Source organism: Epinephelus lanceolatus, chromosome 20 (genome assembly GCF_041903045.1).
Source record: "Epinephelus lanceolatus isolate andai-2023 chromosome 20, ASM4190304v1, whole genome shotgun sequence".
NCBI classification, from domain to species: Eukaryota; Metazoa; Chordata; class Actinopteri; order Perciformes; family Serranidae; genus Epinephelus; species Epinephelus lanceolatus.
In genome coordinates, this window is record NC_135753.1 from 18,719,541 (window position 1) to 18,740,622 (window position 21,082).

At 40.4% G+C, this 21,082-nt stretch overlaps 1 protein-coding gene and 1 long non-coding RNA gene across 6 annotated transcripts in view; one reads left to right on the forward strand and one right to left on the reverse strand.

The window, feature by feature from the left end:
- The window catches only part of LOC117264762 (uncharacterized), a 34,573-nt gene extending 18,707 nt beyond the window's left edge, over positions 1-15,866 (forward strand). For 2 of the 5 annotated variants that reach the window (XR_013488229.1, XR_004502359.2), the window contains exons 6-8: positions 32-197; positions 10,802-10,922; positions 13,650-15,866. This is a non-coding gene — a long non-coding RNA (uncharacterized LOC117264762). Of the gene's footprint in view, positions 1-31; positions 4,993-10,801; positions 10,923-13,649 lie in introns of those variants that run through there. The other 3 variants (XR_004502360.2, XR_013488227.1, XR_013488228.1) reach the window with 3 other exon arrangements.
- Positions 4,394-9,706, reverse strand: en2a (engrailed homeobox 2a). The gene is made up of 2 exons (XM_033638980.2): positions 8,609-9,706; positions 4,394-6,686 (listed from the first exon to the last, which is right to left on the reverse strand). Exons 1-2 carry the CDS (start codon positions 9,093-9,095, stop codon positions 6,367-6,369), a joined length of 807 nt encoding a protein of 268 aa, XP_033494871.1. The 5' UTR covers positions 9,096-9,706; the 3' UTR covers positions 4,394-6,366.
- Positions 15,867-21,082: the final 5,216 nt, after the last annotated feature.

Below are 21,082 nucleotides of genomic sequence, written 5' to 3' on the forward strand. Positions count from 1 at the left end.
TGAATGTGTGTTTTTCCCCTTCCCTCCACAGTGTAGAGAGCTGGTGGTGGACTAGGAGGAAGATGTCATGGTTTTTTGGTGATGATGTTGCTGCTGTTGATGCAGCGTCGAGCTCTCACTTTGTGCCTCTGTCAGTTATGATGCGTAACCACAAAGTGAGTGACAGGCCAGTCCCCAGGGAGAGCAGGGGGCCTGAGGTGAGTCAGATGTATCCTTGACCCTGTCGAGCTGTGTCAGCAAGCAACACAAACTCTGTAACAAAGGCCGGAGATGGCATGACTGTACATTGTACATCTTAATTTAGTATATAGAAGGAGACTGTAAGCTTCACCAAGAAGCACAACCAACTCGACGGTTTCTCTTCAAGAGATCTTGTTTTTGTTGCATAAATTCCCGCAACTTATGAATAATGAAATCATAATGCAGCATATCACATTACAGCTCATACCTTTGATACCCATGCGTGCTTTTGTTTCCTCCAGAGTACTGAGTGTTTTTAGAACCTGTCTCAAACATGAACATGGTCCTGATTTTGGTAGATATTCAACTTTGTTTACTTCAGTGCATTACAGTACAGAATTAAACACCCAATGCCACTTTAGGACTTATAAAAAGATGTCACAGAAACGTGTTATTTTTGGAAAAGGCAAGTCTTGTTTTAAAAGTGTGTTTATTATGAAAGTTTTGCCTTGGTGCGTACACGTTTTAGTTCAATTTAGCTTATATTTTAAGTTGCAACACTGTTAGAGTTGTAGGGGAATGAGGAAAGTAAAATTTTCGGTACTAAATTTATTGGGAATTTGAGAAAACCTTCATTAGGAATTTTACTGTACTTGATAAAAGGCCGAACAGGCAAAGATTCGTTAGTGTTCAACTCCAAACCTACTTCAACCCTTGTTACAGTACTCGAAGGTGATCCAACGTTACAGAGAGTGTATTGTGGTATTACAATGGAAATATGTTATGCTTTTTAAAATGAATAGCTAATCAGTGTTTAATAAAACTTTCTTCTAATCCAAATGATTAAGACACCTGTGAAGAAATTTTGGGATGCAATGTAATGTCAGTTTTATTCATACATTACTCATCTTGCTTTTGATTTGCCATATCATACATAATATCTTGGAGAGTGTGATGCATTTTACACGAACTATAGTCTCATTACTGGCTTTATTGTTATGTTTAACACTGAAACAATTAGTTGATTAGTCAAAAAGTAAATTAACCTACAACAATTCTGATAAGCAGTAAGTTTAAGTCATTAATCGAGCAAAAATGCCAAACTTTTAGCTTCTAAACTGTGAAGACTTGCTGCTCTTCTCTGTTTTATGCCATTGTAAATTTTTATTTTTGATCGCTGGTAAGACAAAACAAAAAATTTGAATATGCAATCTGATCTTCTGGAAAAATCGCGATGAGTATTTTTAAGTATTTTTTGTCATTTTATAGACTAAACGATCAATCGACTAATGATCAATGTAGAGAACAACCTAATCAGTGATGAGAATAATCATCAGTTGCAGCTCTTTTGTTAAGTGTGAACAGGAAGTTAAAAATGACAATGAACTGATGATGTTTTTATTGTTTCGTTTCGTGAGGAAGATGTGCTTCATTTGTGAAAAAGGTAACATATCAGCATATCATGAAAGTTGGTGTTAATTTTCAGCTTCAAAAGCACTTGATGTGATCTCTTGTAACAGAATTAGCAGAGTAACAGCAGTTTAATTTCACCAAAGCAGCAGTCAGAGTCATAGTAAATAAAAGTGTAACAGAAACAACTGATGCAACCTGTGTCAAAATAAGCAGATTTTTATATGAACAAAAACTCTTTATACTCTCATATGTCCCGTAATGCTCTCTTATTACGGTTACCACATTTTGACCCCCCAAAAATCCGTTCATGACACATCCACGATTCAGTCAGTGAAACCAGAAGTTCTGTTGGTCAAAGCATGTTATAAACAACTTTGTGGAATTTATTGCCAAAGATTCCACGTTTTAATTTATTCCCCAAAGCAGGAAACATCCGCTAAAGCACCCAGATATGATCGCTATATGGGAAAAAGGCACACAGAGATTTGTTTTTCCTGAATTTCGTTAAGCGAACAAAGGGAATCTTTATTGAAAAGTCTTGCATCTCTTTTCAAGGGTCGCTCAAACACGGGTGTGTGAAATGAGAGTTGCCTGGGTGTGACTTTTCCAGAAAGCATCCGCTTGCTATTGTCTGCCTAGTCAACTTCTGCAGGCCCCAGTGCCCTGACTTCCATACATGAGAGATCAAGGGTTACCAAGGTGCTTTTGAGAACGGAGGGCTCAATGTGAGAGGGGACAAACCAGTCCACAAAATACTCATTTCCTTTGCATGTTAGGTGCCCTAGTGGGGATTCAGACGGGGTCACTGACACAGCCACTGGAGTTTTTTTTTTTTTCTCCCCTCCATCGTTGTTCTTAATGAAAACTGTTGCTCGCCTTTTCACTGGCTTGCTACTGCTATCTGCTGCCTGTACAGTATGTGGCTCGATAATGTGCTGAGTTTGCCCAAAAGAAAGTTTGTTCAGACTCTGGCTGTTTATCCGGTGCCAGACAGAGGCACCTCATGTAGAAAAGGTAAAAGTAATTCTGTCCACCTCTCATTCTTGCCAGAAAGTTCAGTCACTGAGCCACAGCATTAACTTGTATTCTAACAAGATTAAAATATATTCGTCCTGGGGATTAGCATAGTTAGGTGTCCTTTTGCCTCTTTTTTTCCTGCACTGGTGCAGTGACAGTGGGCTTTGATCTGTGTTGCGAGGCAAGAGTCCTGGCTTGGACCTAGCCATTCGAGTGCCAAGTGTGAAATTGGCCTGATGTCATCCCCATTCTTCACCTTTTACATCTTTCACCACTTTAATTATGTTTCCGCCACAAAGCCTAGGCACCTCTGAGCAGATTCCACTCTGGCCGTAGGAAGCATTTAGAAACTGGGTAAATGACACAGTAGGGGAGGGGGAGGATGGTAGGAGAGGTCATAGCAGGATGGGGCCCTTTTGTGTTTAGAGGTAGACATTGATACTTTCCTGATGTATCCTGTGCTCACTTCCATTTTTACAGCATGAGAACTTTGTGAAATTGTCAGCACAAAATAACTTTTATTCCAGGCATTTTTTACAACTTCTGCATCTTGCTCCAGAGGTGTTTATTTCTCAGTGTTTTCCACCCAGATAACTGATGATTTCCACTGTCATATATTATGTTTTTACTGCAATTTAAGACTTTCCTGTTACATGGAGCGATTAGAGGCCCAAACATGGACCACGTCTGGTCACTCGACCACCTGAATCTCACTTTTGGCGATCAGACAAATTATTCTCCGATAAAAAGCTTTTGTTCCAGCAGAATGTGCCCATGCAGCCGTACAGCTCCAGCTATTGTTCATGCATTGGTGTCCCTATCTGAACTTCGGGGAGCTCCTCTGCCGGTGAATATTTTGATGAAGGTTCCTATTGATGCGCTGAATGAAGGACCAAAACAACAGGGGTATGTGTGCATGTGAGGAGGAACAGAAATGAATGAAGTGTGTGGGGATGTGTGCGTGCCAGGCAAGAATAAAATAAAACCAAGTGATAGTAAGATGTGTGTAAGTGTGTGTGTGTGAGGGAGGGAGAGAGTATGAGTTAGCGAGTGAGAAAGCTGTGTGTGGAGAATGGGTTACTGAGGGGCGGGAGGGGGGAAACCAGCCACCTGCAGCCATGACAGGCTTTGACCTTCATTGCTCTCTCTCCCTCTCTCTAGTGTCTCTCCCCTCCCTCCCTCCCCTCTCTCTCACTCTCTCCTTTCGACTCCCATTTCTGCCTTGTGATAGAAGCACAGGCTCCTTTCAGAAGCGGCGAGGAAGACTGACCGTCGTGAAGACAGTGCTGGGAGCAGCCCTATCTGCTCTAATGCTAGTCACTGGCCGTTAGACATGGCGTTCAAAGACTAGCGGTGCAAGTATGGAAATGCAGATAAGGCATTGTTGAGGAAACATGCCTGGGAATTGTTCAAGGCTTTCCCTTGCATAATGTTTGGATGCTTTCGCAAATGTTTTAATCTCAGAACCCATGAATTTGATCCTCAATGAATGTGATGCAGAGCTGCCCATAGAATGAGGGGGTGTTTGCATGGAGAGGATTGTCTTGCTATGAAAATTAATAATGTTTGTGATTGCATTTGTGGATATTTGACATCTGGCAACATTTCTTTACAACTATTTTTGTGTGTATTTCTCTTTTCTGGCGAGTAATGCATTTGTTTTTTGTAGATAATAATGCCTGCAGAAGCTCAGCATTGAGTCGCTGCTTCAGCCAGGCCTCAGTTATTTTTTCTTCTGTGTTTTAATGACAATACATATCACGTAAAGATGCCAGAGACTTGCTTGTGTATAATCTTCAAGGTTTATTTACTCTTCTTTTGCAGTTTTTCAGGAGGCAGTTAATTACACAATTAATACATGATACAAATTATGTACATTTATACCAAAGAATACTCCCAACATAAAATAAAAAATAGCATTGTATTCTACAACTCTGTGTTGTAATTTTATTTAAACATGTTCATATATAGATAGATATACGCTGATGAGTAAATTCATAATGTCGTACCAGCAGTTTTTCATAAAGGCATTAAACTTGAATAGTCTGCATTTGAAGTAATACTGCTTCTCTGATTCGGCACAGTTCTGTTTCATAAAAAGTTCACACTTGAACTTTTAAGGCAAAGTGTGTTTCTGTTTGGTGGATTTTAATTCACACACACTTTTTGCAGATACACAACAAAAACACTTTGAAAGGCAAAAAGTCCACAATTTGGTATGGATACAGTCTAAAACTTAGCTCGATCATACTCCTGTCAATAAAGACCAAAGTTTATAAACACAGTTATTTGCCCAAGTACAACAAATTGCAGCTTTCATGCAAAGGCCCCATAAACTATTTTTCATTCACAAAAAAAAAACAAAACAAAAGAAAACAAAAAGAAGTTATTGCAAGATAAACAAGCAGTGTAAACACCTCAGATATCTACTCTAAAGCAACACTGGTCATTGGATAGATTTTTTTTCTCAATATAATCTATATAAATACACATATGAAGTCCTTTCAACAACGATAAGAGATTTCCAACATTTGTAATACAGTCACTGACGGATTTGCCTTCTTTTTATGATAAATGGATATGTAATAAAACTGTATATAGAGAAAGATTTAACAAGAACATCCAATAACCTGCTTTTATAGTCTATATAATCCAGAGTGCGCAGAATGGTTGCCATCATTGTCTTTATGCTACAGAGTTGTTCTGTGACTTTATAGGCAGCATTATAGCCTTCAATTCAGTTAGCTACAAAAAACAGATTCATATTGCTAGTTAAAAACTATAATAGCTGCACTGATGCATTGGTATAACGAAGGGAATACGCACATATTTTAAAGGCTATGAGACGACCACATGCATATAAGCGAGGCCCTAACTTAGCTTTTTAGTTCAGTGGCGTGTTAGACAAAAAAAAGTCACTTCTAATAAACAGTTCCTGTGGTTTTTCTTTTTTAAAAAACGTATCAAAATTCATTGTCTGCCCAATTAGCTCTGCAACTGACACTCAAGAAAAACATTTCCTCTGTCCGCTTCTTTTTTTTTTGTTTACATTAAAACAACCAAGGAAACCGACAAGCATGGAAATAAAACTCGTGTTAGCATTTATTTAAATTCACAGTAGCCTGGATGCAGCAGAAAAATATTCTTTGGACTTCAGTTGGTTCACTTTCACTGACAGATGGAAACGTCAAGTGCCAGTTATAGTTCAGTGTAAAATGATGACAATCATGGGTAGCCTATAGAAAAATGGTGGGTGTAAGCGTTTGTACCTCCTGGTGGGGTGATGCGGGGGGGGGGCGACAAACAATGAAAACATACCTTTATACAACATCTTTTTATAGACGTGATATTGCAGAAATATCTCTCTTTTTTTAATCAATTTATGCTGGTATACTCTATACACTGGCCCTTTATTCGATGAAATTATTGCATTGTAGGCTTGACAAAACCTCCCATAGAACGAAAAATCACTATAATATTCCTATAGGAAGCTATAGAGACTTATAAATATTCCTGTAGGGACTCTTTGCAGTCCAGTGAGCTTTCTTTTTTTTTTTTTTTTTAAATTTCCTGTATGTATCTGTGTGGGTCAGCTTTATAGTGATAGTAATAGAGCTTTGTGGTATTTTTATCTGCTGTGGCAACTTTAAATATTCCTGTACTGTAGGTAGAGTTTTGCGGTGATATCTCTATAAAAATCTATCAGACTACTATAGGTTCTTTTTCGTCAGGAGGCTGCTGTGACTTCTCTGGAAATCAATCGCTGTCTGATTTTTCGTCTTTCGACGAGATGGTGGCGTGATTGTACAGTCCTTGTGCCATCAGGTGCAAGGCCAGGCTGTTTTTTGCGCCAGTGGCCTTCTTGATTTTGGCCCTCTTGTTCTGAAACCAGATCTTGATCTGGGACTCGTTCAGGCCCAGCTCCTGCGCCAGGTTCTGCCGCCTCTGCTCGGTCAGATAGCGATTTGTCTGAAACTCCGATTTTAGTCTTTGCAGCTGCTCTGCTGTGAAGGCCGTCCGTGGTCGCTTGTCCTCTTTGCTGGTCGTTTTCTTCTTTGGTTTGCGAGATCTTGGCCCTGCAGTGTGGGGGGTATATGGGGGTGAGGGGGGGTCACAGACAAACATATATTGGTTTGTTAGTATCCAAACATGCTCATAAATATGCGCAAAGAAAACATGGGTGATAATCAGGGAAACGGCATATTAACAACTTTATAAATGAAAAAACAAAGAATTTTAAGCTTCCTCATTAAAATACTAACCCCACGTAACACTAGTATTCTGATATACCTCTTCACATTTAGGATAACGCCAACATATTTACGCAAAGCTCGTGCGTAAAGTCTGTTTTCCATATGTTAAACATACTTCATCTGCAAAATCGAGAAGTAAGTAAACAAATGTTTCATCAGACATATGTTGCCATAAAGTGACCGTGTCTTTAGAAGGTTTTTGCATTTAAAAAAAATCACAAAATTAAGTTCTATTGTTCCCCTCACATCTTTTTTGTAAACTTGTAAAAAATGAGGAGCACTGGTTGTAAAATGTTGACACGTCCACTGGAAAAAAAACACACACCCAAGAATCAAAACCTCCCCTCCCTCCCTGTTTCTATGCCTCTTCCTCGCTTACACACATATACGTACATGTGTACACACACACACACACACACACACACACACACACACACACACAACGCTGACACTGTCTGTAGTAATAAGGAATTATTAACCAATAGGACAACACTTGGAAAAAAACATCACTGACACATCTCAGCCACTGTTTGGAAATACAGGATACAGTTCAATGCAGCTACTTTGCATTTTTTGTTTTCGTGGGCCTCTCGAGGAGCTCCTCAGTGGGCAAACGTGAAGAGAATGTGAGCAGCGCACATTAGATACACGTTAATTTTCCATCTGGATAGAGGCCTGTTTAGTTGAGCTTCGCACTTGTGTGTTTGGCTCCCTCCTCCAAACAGTGTGGAAAACATTAATGAAACCACATAACACAGGCCGAACCTTTATACTGATGAATCAGCGTGTGTGTGTGAGAGAGAGTGTGTGTGTGTTTCTTTTTTTTTTTCAAGCAGCCCATATAAAAACTGTGCAGCTCTACAACTCGTAGTAGTCGCCTACGCCACTCCATACAGCGTTACATAATGCATGAGAACAAGTTGTACTCCACTTTTCATACACTCTAAGAAAAAATACACCTGATGTAAACTTTTCTGCAGACTGGCAACTTACAGGTTTTGTTTCCTTATAATTAAAGATAAGAAATAATACAGAAAAACCTTCACCACTGGCTGGTAGAAACAGAAGCTATGGGAGCGTCCATTGTGAAATCAGATGCATATTTAATTCATCCCAAACACAACTCGCCTAACGCTTCTGAGCAGCAAAACAGCTACACCAATTATTATTTTGCAGACCTGCAGATTTTCTGGATGCAGCCTGTCACCGCGCTGATGTTTACTATATGTAGGACCCCAGTATTATCATATTCATAACCTGAGGAAATATACAAGAGACTGTCTGCATGGGAACATTTTAGTGCAGAAAATATCTGTGCGTAATGGTTGCGTAAAAAGGGTTTTTGTGTATTTTGGAGAGGAGTTAACATATGCAGAATTAAGTTAAGTTTTGCAGCTTAAAAGAAATATTTTTTCTTTCTTGTTTGCATTTAAAATAGGCCCACTCTCACCAAAAAGCCCCTTTTTAATTTGGTTTTATGTGGTAGCCTATTTTTCCTGCGTTGTGCAAAGACACGCTGATCGTGCAGCTACTCTACCTCAAGATGTCTGCATTAATTATTATATTTTTAAAAATCTAAATTGATTTATCTTCAGTAAAATGTCATCTTGCGCTGCGCAGCACGCTTCGCTACAGCCTACTCTACTTCGGAGAAGTCGGTCAAGGCATCCGGGGTCAGTGTTACGGGGTATTTCAGGTTACCGGGAATACGGTATAGAGTAAAACGCATGCACGGTGCCACCAACCTGAAGAAGGCCTGTCCGAGTATCTGGTGCAGTACACCCAGGCTGGCCACAGCATGGGCTGAGGGTGGGATGGGTTTGAGCTGGCTTGGGAACTGTCTGAGTCTGAGCTTAGGCACTGGTCTCCGCTCTCCCCGCGGGGTTTCAGCGGCTCCTCGGCGGCTATAGCGGGCTTCTTGGTCCCGGTAACCGTGTGTGGAGTGGAGGTCCCCTCCGCCGGCACCGTGTTCCCCACCGGCTCGGTCTGAGGGGCGTCGGGGCTGCTGTGGCTCTCCCGCGATGCCACGCTGTTCTCTTCGCGGTTTGCGCCCCCGTCCTTTTTCCGTCCGAAATCCGGCCGCAGGATGTTGTCGATGAAGAAATTGGTGACCCGGTGAGGGATCTGCAGGTTCCCCGGCGCCTGTAAGAGGGGAAGGATGGCTCTGTTGGATTCATCCGCCGACTCCTGCCGCTCCACCACATCTCTGTTGCCGTGATCATTTTCTTCCATACTGATTCACTTTCCCCGCTTTACTCTCTTTAACCCCTTTATCGCTCTCTCCGCTGCAATAAAATTCGCAAAGAACTTCAGGGGAAATTAAAATTGCAGGAAAAAAAGCTGCACGCTTGAAATAAATAAAAAAAATAAAACTCAAATACTAGTGAGTGCCTTGGACACCATGCAAAGCCTTGCGGTAGTGTCCTCTGAGAAAAGCATACTTTTTTGACATATATTCCCTCAACCTCGGGTTACAACTGAGAGCGCACAGCTAAAACATGTGCCATTTGCGCACCGTCCAATTTAGTGTTATCCGATTTCAGTGTGCTCAGTAATGCCTACACCTAAACTAAACTAAGGGTAAATAAAGAGGCTCCTAAACTGATGCTCTAATACTCTCACTCTGGAGTTTTGTTCTTATTTTCAATACGAGCCCCCCGAGTGACGTTTTCCCACCGTCCTCCCAGACACGTGCCTTGCACCAATAGGATGGCAGAAACCAGGCCACGTGACGCAGACTCCAGCGCAGTCCACAAACGCCCATCCTCGCCTTAGTAAAGGGAAAGAGTCCTGGACTGACGGAGGGAGAAGCCTAATTTAAATCCAGTGCATGCTCACAGATACCCCCCAATAATTAATCTGTGTTTATGAAACTGTAACTTAATTTTTTGGAGTTTTAGTTTGCAGAAGGGGAAACACGATGCACACCAGCTTGTCTGTGTTTATTAAAAACAATGGGAGATTGAAGCATCGGCTGTCAAAGTAGGTTGTGGGGACCCCCGGGGTTCCTCGCTTGCAGGGCAGGGAGGGATTCCCAGTAAAACAAGAAATGGTACATTTTTACGACATTTTAATGCACTATAACACATTTTCGGTGCACATAAGTTGCATTCACGACACTTTAGGACACCCTTAGTGCAATACAGTTTGATTTAAAAAACAATAACAACCAAAAATCTTCTCATTTAAACGCAAATTAGACAAAAATCCTTGCGTAAAGGGTAAAATAGACCAATGTGGATGCATTTGGGGATCCGTGACGTGCAAATCTTTGTGCAACATGTGTTAAAATATCATCTGAAAATACACCTTTGTAGACAACACTGAAAACACCATTATTAGCATGAACACTACACAATATTTGCATTAAATGTCATTATAGCACCTGTAAGGTTAGCTGGAGTCAGAGTAAGTTAAAGTCAGATTGTCCTGGCCAAGGTTAAATGCGTAAAACAGAGCAGCTGCATGTCTGTATGCTCATATTTAGAGCTAAAGCTGGAGTAACTGTATTTTGTTGTATTTAAATTAAATCTAAAAACATGCATCTTTATTTTAAACCATAGCAGCAACGCATTTACTGTTTTATCTTGTAATGTAACCACTTTATTTGCAGGATGTGCCTAATGTGACGTGTTGCTTTCAGTCGAGTCATAATTGGCAACAAAATGCATCAAAACTGAAATGTGACAGCCAAAGAGTTCCCCCCCCTGTCTGGCTCTCAAAACGCGCAGAGATGTGCCTTAAGTATTTTTGATGTTCTCATGTTCGCCTGTCGTGACGCTGCGGTCGACCAAGAACTGGGTCCATATCCCTTTAAAAGAAATCAGTGATGCAAACAAACTGTTTTGTGCACGGTGCTCAGGATACTGAGTCGCGCCAAAGACAAAACTTTGAGTAACTTTGCTGACCAGGGCTAAGTTTGCTTTTTCTCCTCCCAGGACGCCACCGGGCTGCAGGGATGGCGCAGCCGGTTCTCCGCTGGCGTTTGAACCGGGGCTGCGCGTAAAAGAAAAAAGGGGGCATCGAGGAGGACCAGAGGAGCAGCAAGACTCAGACTGAGTGAGGAGCCTTTGAACAATTCAGTTAGGGAAGTCAGACAGCTGCTTTCTTTTTATTATAACAAGCATCTGTTGTCTTTGTTTTAGTTTTTTGGGGAGTGGGAGTAACTTGGATCCATATTTCTAAAGCGCACACAGGACGTTGCTGTATAATGTGATTATTTTATGACAGATTGTTCAGATTTATTTAAGCTGTGGTGACGTTTGTCATAAAAATATGTGCTTTTTGGATGCTGTGGAGGTTGCAACAATAACCTGCTGCCCAAAACTGTTTAATTTAAACTCGAGTCTGGTATTGTCCTACGGGAAACACTCTATCCTTGACTTTTCACTTGTTAAACACAGGCTTTGTGCAAATTGCAAAGCAATTATTGTGAAGTCTTACTAGCTAAAATATTTGTTTGGGGTTAATCTTGGGTTTGCGTCCAAACGCGTATGGACACCTCATATGCGCACAAATTCACAAAATACCACATCACAGGCTTTAGGCTGACCTCTTGATAGTATTCCACTTTTCAAAGAGAATTCTTGCCTTCTGACATTGCTGCATTTTAAACAGTGTTATCCCCCAAAATCTACCTGAACACCCTTTTCTCCTCTCTCACATGGCCCCCATATCACAAAGGGCCCATCCAGGCTCTCCCGTCGGCTGCTGAAGTGAAAGTTGGGAGTGAAAGATGTAATTAGACAGGCCACTCTCATGCTGCGATTGTTTCTTACTTGTGAGGGGAAGCGCAGATTAATGTTGAGCGCTAAATAAGCAGCAGACAATGGAGGCACAGACAGGCCGCTACCGCCTGGGCTTGGCCTCTAACCTCACAGCAAAACACTCATGTCTGGAGGAAATGACACCATTTCAGCCTCTGAATTATAATACAAGCCTGTGTGCACTGCAGAAAACACACTAAAACACACCATCTATGCTTCTAATAAGCCACAGAATTGTATTTTTCTTTAAAAACTAACACATCTGGCTCTTATTCCACTTGTTTCTATTTTGAAGCGACGTTTTAAAACAAAAAAATGAGAATGATGGTTGCGGATCGGGATTTTACGCACAAGGATACCCTTTACAAGAAATGCTCCAAATAGGTGAAAGAGCAGTGTGCAGGAGTCATCTCACCCCACTGCAGCTTTTAGCAGCAAAACATGCTTTTTAATACTCAAAACTAGACCATGTGTATTTTTTGCAGTGTATACCGTACAGCACATAATCCTACTATTGTGGGGTTTTGATTCACCATTGTCTGGTGACTTTTACTGGCTTGTTTTGCTGTGTGGTGGTAAAATGTGTCCTGTTTTAGCAGAATGTTTACTCACTGATGATTTCTGTAGTTTGACATATGAGCTAGACTAACTTTTACTGGTTAGAGATGAAAACACGTTGTAGGACAGTTTGTCCTGGTTGGTGAAGGGTTAAAATAGTGTAGCATCCAATTTATTCGCATATTACCATTGTTTTTATCTCATTTTCGCAAGAAAAGTCAGGAAATAATCAACTTATATGAAGCTTTTAGTAAGTCTGTTTTTAAAAAAATATTCTTTAATATTGTGTCTGACTTTTTTTTTTGGTGGCATGCTTGCTTTGTAGTTTTATTGTCTTCCTCTTCATCGGCTATGTTGCTTTAGAAAGTGAAGCCCCCTCATATTTAGTCTTTGGATGTTTGTTTCTTAAAATATTGATTAACACAGTTGGGAAAATGGGATTTTAAAAGGAAGCTTTTATGATGGTAGCTCACCCTTGGACATAATTTTTTTGTTTTGTATCCAGGCCTGTCCAGACGCGGTGAAACTGATACATGAATGCACAGTATTTTTTATTTTTCTTGCCTGTATCATGATCAAAAACTGATGTTAAAACGTGCACACACGTGCTTAATAAGCAGGCCTCAGTTTTCTGTATTACAGACGTGTGTAGTTTTTATCCAAGGTGACTTTAAAACCTGTGCATGTGCAGGTTTTCCACATTGTGATAAAACATTATCCAGTGTTCCAACGGGCTTGTAGTTAAAGACGAGGCGACTATTATAAACCAGTTCCTGATTATTTAAAATGTCTGCCATCCTCAACACAAATGTTTCATATTCTTATTTGCTCTCATTTCCAGAGCACTCTGTCACGTAACAAATAAGCCGCCAGCAGCTGGGTCAAATCGATGATATGAAGTTTTGGGAAATTCCTGTTATCATTGCTTGTATTTGCCAACACTCGAGCACATTATCAGCAACGCAGCCTGTTATTATGGCTATTTTAAAGGTGTAAACTGCCTCATAGTTAAAGCATAGCTTGTATAAAGTGAGTATTTATCATGAATACATTCTGTTCTTGTTCAGGGAAGCAGGAAATATTGATTATTGCACATGTCAGGTTGTGCTAAATTAGTAAATGCTTCAGATTCTCATGTCTTTTCTCTTGTTTGTTTCAAGAAGCACCAGAAAGTGTGTTGTACTTTGCATTGAAGGGTTAATATTCCCTATTTTTGATTTAAAAAAAATGCTGTTCGAACGTCTGATTTTGTTTCCATGCAGCCTATAAATCCAGCAACTGGGTCTATTTCATATTCACTTATAGCTCCACACCTCCTCCCCCTCCTCCTCCCCCTCCTCCTCGCGCTCACACATATATACACACCCCTCCTACTACTATAATAAATCGCATGCATTGTGCGCATGTGCCCTGTCCTTGAGTTCCTATAACCTATTTTTTTCCTCTGTATTTTCCTTGGTAGGATTGTCTTACACGTCACCAGCGCTCAGTACTATGGAGTACTACAAAAGGTGACGCGCAGAAGGAGGATTTGTGAATGGACGCCGTGATGTGTGCCAGCTCACAGATCAGAGGGTGGTGGGACCTCTGCAGATGCACCCTGAGCCCCCTCCAACCCCACCCCTACCCCAGCAACACCCCCCCTCCTCCTCCTCCTCTTCCTCCCCTCCCTCTCCCGGCCACCATCCCTCCCTCCAGATGAATGGGGGTCTCTAAAAGATATCAGCTCTGTCACCATGCAGGGGTCGGACCAAATCCTCCAGCTTCCTGTGCCTTTCAAAACCTGAAAGCAAGTCTCTCCTATTTGATGATCCTGTATGATTTTTTTTGTTGTGCTTTTGTGGGCCTGGAAGCTCGCTGCCCCCTGTTTTTTTTTTGTTTTTTTTTTTTTCATCCCGGGTCAGCCAAGAGCATGGCAGCCGAATTAGACAAGATTAGAAGCGGGCCTAATTGCGTATAGTCTCTACTGCAAAAAGTCAAATGAGTTTAGAAAGAAAACTGAAATAAATTGTAGGATTTGGTGAGATAGTTCCACCTGTTTCCAAAGCTCCATTGTTTTCCAGGAATTTTCCAGAACGTGTAGTGTGTTGAGTGTTGGAGAAAAGTGCAGATCACAAGAAATTTAAGTGGAAAAATATAAATTTGGGTTAAAAACAAATGCAGTAAAATGATCGAATTGGTGCATTTGTGCCACTTGTGTTAAGATATGGATATTTTTGGTGCGTAAAACACGAACCCATGCGTCATTTACTGCTCATATGTTAAAGCTAATTTGGATTAACTCATAAACTGCTTCTTATTCTTCTTTAAAAGCTACAACATGATATAAAACTGAAGATTGGCTTTTTAGTTTTAAGGAAAACATGTAGTGAGGCTGTGCTCCTCAAAGTCAGATTAATTTATTTTTGCCTCTGCTGCCAAACAGCCTTCCAGATATGCTTTACCCCACTATTTATTCATCATACATCACCGTATGTAGATGATGTCTATATAATTTTTGCCTTGGTGTGGATGTGTTTACAGAGGAATCCTCTGGAGTCGCCACGCAGCGGACTTTGGGGCTGCTGGATCTTCTGGTTTCAGCCCTTTATAGGTTTTAATAACTCTTAATCCGTCTGATCGGTCTGGCGTAGATAAGTCTCATTTGAATTGGGATTGTTCTTCAGGAGCGGCTCGTATTTCTCCACAGAAGTCTCAAACAGAAGCTTAGCACAAACAACTGCACCACCCTGAGCGCAATTAAGGCCTCAGCTAAATTGGATGAAAGCTAATTGAATGCAGCTGAGCTCCCATCAGCAAACTCCTGAACGCTTCACTAATGTGAGGAAGATGTTCGGCGGGTAGTCTGTGATTTTTCCACGTTTTTTAATATTTCTTAAAGTGCCCAAAAAAGTGAAACAAAACAGCAGCACTCCTGTTTGAATTTCCACTTTATTCTGGAAGTAGAAAATATATTTTTAAAAAGTTTTCTTATCTCTCATAAAAGGAAAAATAGGTGAGGAAAAGTTCCTGCAGTGTTGGATGTAGAGTAAGAAACTTGTAAACTAGACCAACATAAAACTGTGGCAAGTTTTGAACATTTAATATTGATTTTTGGGTTTGCCCAAGTGGAAAATATAGTTTTAACAAAGTTGGTGAGCAGGTAGGTGTGTGAATCCTAAAAAATGTGAGCTAAGAGCCCGAGTTGGTCCCCGTGAGGTTTTATTCAATTTCTCAATTTTTAATTGCAAAAAAGGGAATTTGAAATCAAACTTCAAGGCTAAAATAACACACCATCCAGCTCTGACTAAAAAATAAAACAAAAATACATAGATAGACACACCCCAAAATATATCACAGTTTCAAGAGTAAACGCAACATAAAAATAATTTGGTTTTTATGGGAAATTCATGCCAAACGTGAATTGCTTTAAACCTATCCTCTGGGTTTAAATAATTTCACAATAAAATGAATAAGGTGTGCAGTGATTTTAAAACAGCCAGCCCTGAATTGTTACTTTAAGGCTTCATTAAAGGAAATAAAGGGTTACAAAAAAGAAAGAAACATATGCGCAAGGAACAGGACGCGTAAAGACGCTTAGTCATATGGAGCAGAAACATCCTCTCTCAGACCTAAAGCCTGTAACTCTGAATTAAGGTTTCACTGTTATTACCACGTCTAAATAAACATATAAAAGTCATTTGGCTGATGAGTTTTTATTTTATTTCTTAATAATATCCCCACAAGCCCCAAAGTGTCATGTTGGTGATACTCAACTGGTGTCAGGCCCGCAGTGTTTTCCACCTACTGTAGTTTTCCAGCTGCTCGCCTGGACTTTCCACGTCTTACTTGTGACCTGCACGTGGTGCCTATTTCCGTAAGGTTAATGGGTTTACATTCTCCGTCATACAGAACAAATTAGGGGGGGGGTGCGTGCAAGAGGGACAAGAGGGGTGTGTGTATGACTGGAAATGCTGCTCAACAGATCTTAAAGAAAAGCCAGTGTAATGTAAAAGTCTACCTGATGCTCACTGACCCCCGCTAACCCCCTTAAAGTTTTTGCTCCTTTGCGGGGCACCCAGGATGCTTCACGGGCTTTGGATCGTCCAAATGCCTCGTGCACCTGTCTCGAGGTCCCTATACGTGCGTTTATGAGCAAGGAGGAACAAGTGGGAGGGAGACAGGTGGAAAGCACTTGCTGCGGGATGAAGTGTTATCTGAGAGCAGGTTTACGCGTGCAGACAGAACAGTGGGATATCAGGTCACCACACCAAAATGTGTAATATTTTGAGTTTATTTCGTTTAAAGATCATGTAAATATCCTACAAATCAAAGGTGGAAGAGCATGTGGAAGCAGGGGTGCATTTTTAGGAAGTGTGTGTTAAAAGATAAGCCTGGATACACACGTGTGGAAACTAGTAGAAGACATTTATTTTAACAAAACTGACATTTTTTAACATGAATTAATGCAGGAAAGGCGCAGATTGGTGCGTAAAAATCAGTGTTTGATGCTCAAAATTTCCAAATGTTTCATAAATGTCCCTCCAAATTTTGAAAAGGAAACTAAATCTGAACAACTTTTAAAGTAGCTCAAACTTGCAGCCCTGCAACCTGTGGCCCACCATAAGGAATTATACACAGACATACATTTACAAATGTCAAACCAGCACTCCAGCTGTGATCATATCACAGCACAGATTTTTAAAAGTTAGGCATTAAAATGAAAAGTTGTCACAGAGAAAATGCCCAGCATGCCTTCGAGCTTTTCCCTCCCGTTTATTTCTGATTTCAGATCGGAGTTCACTCTAAATGTGCGAAACAATTCATGTTATGCCTCCGTGTCCAGCTTGCAACTTTAATTATAGTGGAAGGAGGTCAGTCATAAGCGGGTTTCCGACCCCTCTCCCTGTGTGGCATCGCGCCCTGCGCCGTTTCCAACTCGCCAAAATAGTGCTGGACTCCCCTGAAAGCGCCATGTGCGACTGAGTCCCTTTCACCCCGCGTGCACCTGAGTTGTTTTTACCCCCCTAGCCGCGGATATGTTGTGAATTTGTCACTTATCAGTGGGCGGGCTGTCAAAGGCCATTTTAGGCGCAATAACTTTCCCAGATGGATTTAGCCTTGCCAACTTTTTGCGCGTCTCTCAGCAGCCGAGATGAATAGGCTGCGTGCCTGTTGCTCCACAGAAATGTCTCTTACGCCTACTAATGAAGACTAATTAAAACATGACAAACATCGACCTTTAGTGCATCCTAAACAGGGCTGCGAGCACGATTGGGATTATGCAAATGAGGCCTCCATTCTTTGACAATATTCAATGTGGTGACATATTTCAGAGGTGTAGATTTCTCCTCTGTATATCCACACAACAGGTGTCTGCTTTTCATTTTTAGGAGTCTGAATGATTGAATGCTTCTTTTTCATATTTGATATTTTGATAAATATGTGTTTCATTTACACAATTTAAACCCCCAGATTTACACATAATCTTAATCAGTGAGATAATTAGCTGGATCCAGATTGACAGAGCATCTCCTCATATTTAATTCTTTTATATTTTAGAGGAAACTGAAGATGGATATTGACCTGAGGTTGTAAATTTTTAGCCTACTGTCTGCGAGTTTTGCACAAAAATGCAGAGTTTTTTTGTTGTTGTCTGCCTCTCAGGATAGATCATGCAATGGAAATGCTCAGCTTGATTTATTCCATTACCTTTTATTCAGTTCTTATTATTACCCTGGTCGATTTACAGAGTCTGATCCGGGCTGTAAGATGCACTGGGTGTGTTTAATTTACACTGGGAAGGATTTGTTTGGATGGCATGCATAATGTGCCATCACCTGAGATTTAGGCTGTCATTTTATTATTGTCCTGCGGAGGAAGAGGAGGAATCAACAGGAATGGCACACAAGGCTGAGCATGCTGACTGAACTGATAAATCCCACTGAGACACTGAACTGTTGTTTACACTGTTAAAGACGATGCTGCATCTGTAGCCTAGTTCCTGTGTTTTTTATGTAGATGTTCTGCTATTATTCCTTTGATTTAGCCCCCAAAGCAGTGGAAGAGTGGCCACAAAAAAAGGGCTGGAAACAGGCACACAAATGAGCAAATGAAGAAAAGGTGTGGAGGCATAATAGCACCCTCAGATAGGGGTACGTAGAGAAGGTGGAGTGCAGCCTGAGACTGCCATTTGAATGGGATCTGAGAGGTAATTTGAGCTAAAATGGAGTCCACTTCTGAGCCACTCACTCAGCCCCCCATGGCATCCACTGTAATTCATTATTCCTGGCCGGCACTGGGAGAGGCAATGAGTGAGGGCAGAGGACAGGAGTGGACCCAGCTCTGGTGTAATGAAGACTCAGTAGACCTAAACCACTCTCACACACACACACACAGCATGCACGCACACATACACACACTCAATCTTTCATTATATATCACAGAGAGCAGGACATTAATGCCACTGAAGACCTTTTGGCAGAGAAATAAGAGTGTGCAATGATTTTCTCCACACTCAATCCATTTCATTGACCTTTTCTATCATGCATGTGACTCGACCCCGCTCACTGCAGTGTGGATAAATATTCCAAGAATAATCTTCCTGCCACTGTTTAATAAATTATCTTTTTGAATCTGAATTTTTATGATCATCAGTGGGTTTGAGAGGCTTTAAGGAAAATCTGTATTAAAAAAAAAATACTAAAATGATTTGGAGAAGTTTTCTCCCTCTCTCGTATTCAGCATTTGCATACTTGAGCATGCATTTTTAAACACACAGAGATTTTTTAATCTCAGATCAATTAAATTCTGTCTGTGTGTTTTGTCTAAAGGCTCAGGAGATTCATGTTATCTACTGTACATTTAGTCTTAATTAAAACACTAGATGTATTTAGGTTAAACCCTCGGCATTGTTAGATCAGGCCCTGCAAGACATGTGCTGTTCTGTGTCCCTCCACTAGGGGTCCACAGAGGTCACGGTAATAATGTCCAGACAAGCTGAGAGGATAAATACTGTCATCTGGTGGTAACAAAAGCCATCACTGCTGAGCAGACGGTGCTGTTATCTCACAGTTTACTTCTCCAGAGTAACCTGTCCGGTCCTCTGCTCTGCAACAGGTCTCTGTGCCACCTGAATGCACGCAACACTAGTCACAAGATGTGTGTGTGAAAGCACCTGGGAGACTTTTAAATGTGTGTGACAGGAGCCTGACACTGCTGAGGGGCTCTATCTATCTATCTATCCATCTATCTATCTATCTATCTATCTATCTATCTATCTATCTATCTATCTATCTGTCTTTGCTCTCTGGTGTTTCTGTCTTTCTGACCTTTCTTTGTCGTGTTTTTTTTTTAAAGTTTTTTTTTATTTATTTTTTGCTCTATCTTTTTGGTTTTTCTTTCTTACTTTTTAGTCTTTCATTTATTTATTTCTTTGTTTTTTTTAATTTTCTTTTTTCTTACTTTTTTTTGTCTGTTTTTGGTCTGTCTTTCTTTTTTTGCTTACTTTTTGGTCTTTTATTTCTTTATTTTTGGTTGTCTTTGTTTTTTTGTTTTTTTCTTTTTACTTTTTTTGTCCTTGTTTTTGGTCTATATTTCTTTATTTATTTCTTTTTTTACTTTTTGGTCTTCCTTAATGTCTTACTTACTGGTCTTTTATTTCTTTCTTTTCAGTTGTCTTTCTTTTTTGTTTTTCTTTTTTTTTCTTATTTTTGCCGTTGTTTTTGGTCTTATATTTAGATCCTTTTGTTTTTATTCTTACGTAGTTTAGTTTGGTCATTTTCCAACTTATAAAATGCATATATATATATATATATATATATATATATATATATATATATATAGGTAGATAGACAATACATAAGACTTTCTTTCTTTCTTTCTTTCTTTTCTAAACCCATGAGCCATTAAATCTAAAGGCATTTCTTTATTTTTACCTAAGGTAACAGTTTCATACAGCTGTACAGGAATACTGACTTTGTATTGATGCTCTGATGTTTTCCTTTTCTGGCTGTGTCAATTGTAAATGTAAATGAAATCATAAAGAAAATGTAAAACATTTAAATCACAGGAAAAGTATTGTAGTCTAGTGTTGAGTATTAAAAAGTTTTCTGTGAACACCACACTTCTTACCCACACACATCAATAATGTATACACTTGTGTGGCTTTAGCTAACAGTCTGTTAAGTGATTCCTTCTTTTTCTGAGATATTGCCACATCAAAAAAAAATTCTCCAAACTGAATCCACTGGGGGAAGTGCTGAACTAATCCCCCAAAAAGACACAATTTTCCACTTATTTCATGAAAGACATGATTTCCCCTAAGTAGCACATACACAGTATTCTGTATCAGCCTGTCCCATCCCTGCATCAAAGCTGTGCGACTCTCAAACCCAGAACTTCATGTTTTTATGGCTGTGTCACTCTAAATGTTATACACATTTGTGTCTGACAAATTTGGGGTCTCTTCTGGAATATGAAATAAACTCCTGTGGATTTGAACAATGTTTGTCTGCACAGCGTGAGTGTACACTGACTGACCCACTGGTGGGCCTCTGCTTGTTATCTTGCAGTGACTTTTACAGAGGGCAGGTAGTGTATAGCCTGGTATATTTGGAGACTTGTTAAGTGTTAACATGGCTGTCTTCATGTTTACTGGCAGTCGACTTGATGCACCAAATTAGAGGCTCAATAGCCGCAATTTCAAAGACATAATCCAAACACAAAGGTGCTGCGAGGAGATGAAATTGAACAGTCTACCAGGAGAATCTATAGATGGCTCAAATCAATAGATCAGATGGGCCCGGGCCTGTCTCCTCGCCTTGAAGGAAGGACAGAGAGAGTTAGAGGAAGAGAAGGAGGAAGGAGGGGGGGTTCTTTTGGCAATAAGGAGGCACTCTAATGGAGTCTTTCAGT